General features: G+C 45.1%; 1 protein-coding gene across 1 annotated transcript in view; it reads right to left on the bottom strand.

The window, feature by feature from the left end:
- LOC101560796 (ATP-dependent RNA helicase DDX19A) overlaps positions 1–6,453 on the bottom strand; it is a 21,008-nt gene extending 14,555 nt beyond the window's left edge. Inside the window, exons 1-3 of the mRNA XM_023709329.1 lie at positions 6,405–6,453; positions 3,474–3,524; positions 2,028–2,163 (exon numbers count right to left, since the gene is read on the bottom strand). Of these exons, the coding sequence (XP_023565097.1) occupies positions 2,028–2,163; positions 3,474–3,524; positions 6,405–6,453 (236 nt within the window). The remainder of the gene's footprint in view (positions 1–2,027; positions 2,164–3,473; positions 3,525–6,404) is intronic.
- Positions 6,454–6,944: the final 491 nt, after the last annotated feature.

Raw genomic sequence — 6,944 nt, 5'->3', positions numbered from 1 at the left:
AAACCAACCCAAATCACCTTTTCTTTTTTTTGGTTTTGTGAGATGGTCTCACCATGAAGTCCAGGCTGACCCCAGTGCTTCAGCCTCCCGAGTGCTGAAATCACATGTGTGTGTACCATACTCAGCTTGTCCCTACAGTCTGAATCTGCAGTAACCGTAATTCATAAAGCATAACTGTTTTCCATTTCTTGGGGAAATCTATGCTCTAAATCCCACAAATCTGGTTGTTCTTGGATGCCAAGTGTTTCTGGTTACAGCAAGAGTAGTCCTTATTAATTCATAACATAAAACACTTTAGCAAATAGAATTGTAAGGGTGTGTGTGTTCTGCAGTGCTGAGGACTGAATGCAGGACCCTGTGCATGCTAGCCAAGAGTTGTACCACTGAGCTACATCCCCAGCCCACAATTTCAATTTTTATTTCTTGGTACAGATGTTAAAATTGAACCAATCTTTAAAGCCAGTTGTAGACGCCAGGGAGATGGCTCAGTGGAATAAGTGCTTGCCTGAGTTCAATCCCTGGTTCTGAAAATAAATAAATAAGGACACAATATTAATTAAGCAAGTTTCTAAGAGCAGATACAGAGAGAACAGGGTGGTTTCGCATCAGAACGAACTTTACAAATACACAGACTGGCATCATATTTAGCTAAAATCAGTACCAGAAGCAGATCTGGCAGCCGTGTTAGTGCCCCACCTGCAGCCACAGCTACTCAGGAGGATCACACAGTCAGGGTCAGGCTGGGGATGTAGATGACCACTAAAGCACCTGCTTAGCATGTGTAAGGTTCTGGTTTTAGTATCCCGCACCATAAGAAACAAAAACCAAAGCCAGGTGTGGTAGTACATGCCTGTAATCCCAGCACTTGGGAGGCTGAGGCCAGGCTGGACTACATAGTGAGTTCAAAGGCAACCTGCATTACAAAGTAAGTCTTTGTTTCAAAAAGAAGAACAAAATAAAATAAAATGCAACACAACAATAAGAAAAAGGAAAGCACTACTTTTTTTTTTTTTGAGACAGAGTCTTTTTATGTACTTCAGGCTGACCTTAAACTCAAGGCAATGCTCCTGCCTCAGCTCCCTGGTAACAGGCATGTCATCATACCTGGCTTTTCTTGGTGTTTTTTGAGACAAGAGTCTCACTATGTAGTTCAGGCTGGCCTCAGTAGGCTATATGGTCAGGAGGGCGATGGAAGGGAAAGAGGAGGGGGTGAGGAGAGAAGAAAAGACAATTTTAAGTCTGAAAAATCAGTATTTCTGTTCTCTAAGCTTTTCCTAGAGATTAAGAACTGCCAAAAGTTACTTTCCAGTCGGGAAGATGGCTCAGCAGTGTAAGTACCTGCCTGTATGTGCGAGGTCCTGAGTTTGATCCCCAGTACAAAAAAAAAAAGTTAATTTCCATTCTTGGAAATAGAAATGTAGATCCCTTTAACATATGTCCTGAAAGTAGTTAACAAACCCTTAACAAATCCTACTAGCTGGGTGTATCAGCACATGGCTAGTAAGGCTATAATCTCAGCACTACTTGGGTGGTTGACGCAGGAGGACTGCCATGAGTTTGACTATATAATGAGACCCTGTCTCGAAGAAAAAAAGAACAGAGAAGAGGGGAACTGGGCTCCCAAGAGAGGCACAGAAGACCATCACTGTGAGACTGTGCCTCGCATTTCTTTACTTTGTGTTCATGTGTGCGTGCGCTGCTGGAGATGGAACCCAGGCATGCGAGGCAGGCCCTCTACCCTGATCTACACCCAGCTCAGCCCAGTCTTCCGCTTCTAGATCAGGCAAATTATTCTTCACTCTAAGTTCGCTGAACTATTTGTAGGCCACTGTAAGCACTTTTAGACGTTGCTCTCACTCTACAGGGAGTACTTATTTTTCATACCTTAGTAAATGTCACTACCTTTAAATAAATACAATTTTAAAAAGCAACAGTAAGAAGTAGAAGTCCTATGAGAACATCTGAGATGCTAAATTTTATATGGAGAGCATAGAAAGGAAGAGCTGTTGAGAGCAATGAATACTCACAGGCGGAGCTCTTCAAAAGACTTCACTGAGTAGAGCGGGGAGCTGGGGTCCCGCTGCAGGACTTCCACTTGGTTTGTGTTATCGACAAGGTTGCTTCTGATCAGCTTGTTGAGTAAAGACTGGGCAGCTCTGTCCTCTATCCAAGAAACCAGAAGATTTTGTAGCTACATAAAATCAAGCCCCACCCTGGGAAAGTGCTCTATCTCCCTGAGCCCTGGCACCAGGCAGTTATGCATGGCTGGAGGAAACACCCACATTGGCAGCTCTTCCTTTAAATTTGTTTTAATTGTTGGTACTAGGATTGAACCCAGGACCTCTGGACTCAGCTATAGCCCAAGTCTGTTTTATTCCCAGACAGGGTCTCACTAGATTCCTAAAACTGTCCAGGCAGGGCTAGCGCTCCTGATGCCTCTGCCTCTCAGATGGCAGGATTATAGGCAGCCCCTGTACCCAGCTCTTTTTTTTTTGGTGCAGGGTCTCACTATGCAGCCCCGACTTATAGTGATCCTCCTGTTTTTAGCCTCACTAATGCTGGGATTACAGGCGTGTGCCACCATGCCCAGACTCCATTGTTGGCTCAGCGCACCTGGGGGCGGGGCCGGCATGACATGCGGTGCCAGGATCAAACCCTGGCCCCTGCACTTGCCTAAGCAAGTGCTTAGTCTGCTGAGCTATCTCACCGGCCCTCCTAATTCTTGACTACAAGACTCCAGTATACTGATCAACACAGGAGGCCTTCTCATTTTTATAGTCTACTAATTCATCCTGCTCCTGAAACCTTCATGCTACCTTCTCTGTCCTCAAGCCTTCAAGTTCTCCACGTTGTCACTCTGGATGTCAGCTGTACAGCTGCCCACATAGGGCCCATCCACGTCTGTGTACAAGACCCAAGCCCGTTTTTTCACCTCTTTATAAGCCTGCCTCTTCTCATTCATTACTCCCCTTTCTCTATTTATAGACCTGTCTGTTTACTACTGCCCTTTCTGGAACATTCTCTACAGCTGCCAGTACTCATTTCTTCTCCTTCCCTTTCTGTTCAGTGTAAACCCTCAAAAGCTTCTGATAAGGTTCTGAATGATTTCCACATGCCAAAGTGATCCAATGGTCAATCTGCAGTTAATTTTTCTTTGAGGTGGGATCTTGCTATGTTGGCCTCAAATTGCAATCCTCCTGCCTTGGCCTCACGAGCAGCTAAAACTACAGAAATACAGAGCTCAGCCCAGCGCTAGCTGTTCTCTTAACCATTCTGTCACCAATAGCTGACACATGACTTTGGACACACTTCCTCTGGCTTCTAGGACATAGCACTGTAACCAGCACTCTGTTTCCCTTTGGCTCTGCCCCAGTCTCCTTGAAGACTCTGAACTATAACTCAGCACCCCCAGCTCCAAGAAGACAAGGCTAGGCTCAGGCTCTGTCCCTTGACCCAGGGCTTCTAGTGGTCACCTTTCTCCTCTTCATCTGTCTTCTCTGCAGTGGGGCTGGTTTTGACAATACCTACAGAAGAAAAAAGTTGTCACTGGGAAGGCAATTTTTAAATCAACCTAACACTAAAACCTGCTTTGTGACCCAAATGTAGCAACTGGTATTTTTTTTTTCTTTCTTTTTTTAAATTTATTTGGTGCAGGGTCTCACTACACAGCTCGGACTCATAGTGATCCTCCTGTCTTAGCCTCCCCAGCACAGAGATTACAGGCATGTGACACCAAACTCAGTTTGTCCTATATATCTTTCTGGAATTTATCCCACAAAACACTACACACATACATAAAAGAATTTAAGTTCATGGTTATTCCATAAAGCACTGTTTATAAGAACAAAAGAATGGGACAAAAACCATTTAACAATAGATGACTAGTTAAATAAACTGTGGTGTAACACACAAATACAATACCATGTAGTTATACAACTGAGAAAACAGTATGTTCTGACATATAAATCTTTTCTTTTTTTTTTTAATGCTTTAATAGGAACATTTAGCTAATGACAACCAAATGCAGAACTTGGGAAAGAAGCTTTCACACTACATACATAATTTTTCTTTTTTCTGAGATAGGATCTTATTTATTTATTTTGTGTGTGTGTGTGTGTGTGTGTGTGTGTGTGTGTGGCCAGTTCAGCCCACCAGGGGGCGGGGCTGGCTGGCATGTGGTGCTGGGGATTGAACCGCGGTCCCTGTGCTTTTGCTTAGCTTAGCTTGTTCTAAGTAGGTGCTTTAGACCACTGAGCCATCTCACCAACCCAAGAGATAGGGTCTTATGATGTAGTTCAGGATAGCTTTGAACTATGTTGTCTGACCTCATGGCAAGCCTCCTGCCTCAGCCTCCTGAGGCCTGGGCTTATAGGCATGCACTACTGTGCCTGGCTTAAAATTCTATGTTTGTACTATTTGCTTTGTGTATCAAAACTATAGAAGCATGTCAAAAATCTAGTAACCATGTTCACTTATAAGACGAGGCGTTATGAGTTGAAGTATATCTTCTTGAAATTCCTACTCTCATGTTCTAACCGCCAGAACCTGAGAATGTGACCTAATTTGGAATGGAGTGACTGCAGGTGTAAGTAGTTAAACTAAGGTTTCTAAAGTGGGAGTCCCCAACCTGTGACAGGAAGCTCAGTAGCAATCTCTGGCCTGGTAGGACCAGGCCACACAACAGGTGGTGAGCAGTACATGAGCAGCGACCTTGATCTGTATTTCCAACCCTGCAGGATGAGTCAAGCATCCCGAAACCATACTCTCCCCCTTCCCATGGAGAAACTGTCTTCCATGAAACTGCTTCCTCATACCAAAAAGACAGAAAGTTTGGAGACTACTGCTCTAATGTGTGTGCTCTTATCCAGTACAACCAGTAGCAAAGGCAGACAGCCATCTGTCACGTATCTGACTCTGTAATCATTTTTTTTTCCTGTGTTTTTTGAGACAGGGTCATGCTCATGTAGTTCAGCCTGGCTTTGAACTCACTCTGTAGTCTAGGCTGACCTTGAGCTCATGGCGATGTTCCTGCCCCAGCCTCCCGAGTAGTGCTGAGATTACAGATGTGTGTCACTACGCTCAGCAAGTACTGATACTTTTTAAAAATATTTTTAAAACATTTATTTACTTATTTATTTGGTACAAGGTCTCGCTACATGGCTCAGACTGGTATGATCCTCCTGTCTCAGCCTCCCCAGCACAAAGATTACAGGCATGTGACACCAAACTTGGTCTCAGTGGCCGGCATGGCATGTGGTACTGAGGATCGAACCTGGGTCCTTGCCAGGCAGGTGCTTACACCACCAAGCTATTGCCCCAGTCCAAGTATTTTAAAGCAAAAAAAAAAAAAAAAAAAGTCCCAACAACATGACTGGGTCTGTATAAAAAGAAAAAACTGAAGACTGGAGATGTACCTTAGCAAGAACGCACTCACCTCATATACTCGAGGGTTCAATCCCCAGCAACACAAACAGAGGTGGCACTACAGGGCACCAGACATGCCCCCAGGGGGCTGCTCCATGGAGATGAAGGCAGACAGGGGAGATGTGGTATAAATCATGGGACCCCAACTGCAGCAAACCAGAGATACGGGGAGAGGCCTGGAGCATCCTCCTCCTCCCTGCCTGGGAGGCAGCCAACTTCACGACACCCTAGCTGTCCAAGCCCTGAGCTGCACGGTGCTACTCTTCACCCAGCCTCATGGTGCTCCACTGGGACAGCCCTTGCAAGTGGATGGGAGGAGGCTGCCCTCACATCTTTTTATATGGAGTGTGGAACCCAGATTGTTCTTTAAAAGTTTAAAAATATTTCCAGGGGCTGGGGAGATGGCTCAGTAGAATAAGCACTTGCCTGGCAAGTGCAAGGGTCCGAGTTCAATTCCCAGTTCCACCAAAAAAAAAAAAAAAAAAAAAAACCAGCAGTAACTAAACAGGTACAACAGTAATTCTTTTTTTAATGTATTTAGTACAAGTCTACAGGGTCTCACTACACAGATTGGACTCATAGCGATCCCCGTTTTCAGGTTCCCAAGAGCTGGGATTACAGGTGTGCCATCACGCACAGTCTCAGTGGCTGTCTCAGGGTGCCCCAGGGGCAGAGCCCACACGGCATGCAGGGGATCAAACCCAAATCCCTGAGCCTGCCTTAGCAGGTGCTTTAGTCAGCTGAACTATGTGGCCAGCTGTACAACAGTAATTCTTGATGTTAAGGGAGTCAGAGGCTAGAAAAACCTGGCAAATGAGCATATGGCCCCTTCAGTAATGAAATCTAACTTTAGGTTCTAGGTTCCAGCGCTGTCTTTTGCCAAACATATCCTCAAGGAAAGCGCCACTGCTTGCTGCAGCTGTGAGGACAAAACAGCCTGTGTGTAACTTGCATCTCACCCACAGGCACTAGTTACTCACCATTGGTTTCCGGTTTGACTTTCTCTTCCTTGATCTGCAAACTGCTCATCTGAATAGGAACAAAAGGAGACAGGGTAAGCACTGGCCCCAAAGAGGAGTCAGCAAAGAAGAGCTCCCTAGGGACAGTCTAGCAAGAACCACTGCACAGCTATAGTCAGAGAGCTGGTCTGTTCTGCTCAATGCAGAATTGCTAAAAGACCAGGCAAAAACATTCCATGCACCTTCAGCATCCTGGGGTGGTGTGCTAAATGTTATGGTAGGAAGAAAGAGTGTAAAAGAACCTAAAACCTCCGCTTTCTTCCCGGGAATACTCTTTCTAGAATGTCTAATCTTTACTAAATATCATGTCTTTTCAGTGGTACAATCAGTCACAGTTCCTTCCTTTCTTGTTTTTTGGCGTGATACCAGGGATTGAACTTGGGACACTGTACCTGCCAGGCAGGTGCTTAAGCCACTGAACTATATTCCCAGCCCCACAGTTCCTTCTTGAGAATGACACCACTTACACACCTCAATAAGCTCCCTATCCCACCCAAAGCA

The sequence above is a fragment of the Octodon degus genome, unplaced genomic scaffold (genome assembly GCF_000260255.1).
Source record: "Octodon degus isolate 3935 unplaced genomic scaffold, OctDeg1.0 scaffold00011, whole genome shotgun sequence".
In the NCBI taxonomy this organism is placed as follows: Eukaryota; Metazoa; Chordata; class Mammalia; order Rodentia; family Octodontidae; genus Octodon; species Octodon degus.
This window is presented reverse-complemented; position numbering and strand designations above follow the sequence as displayed.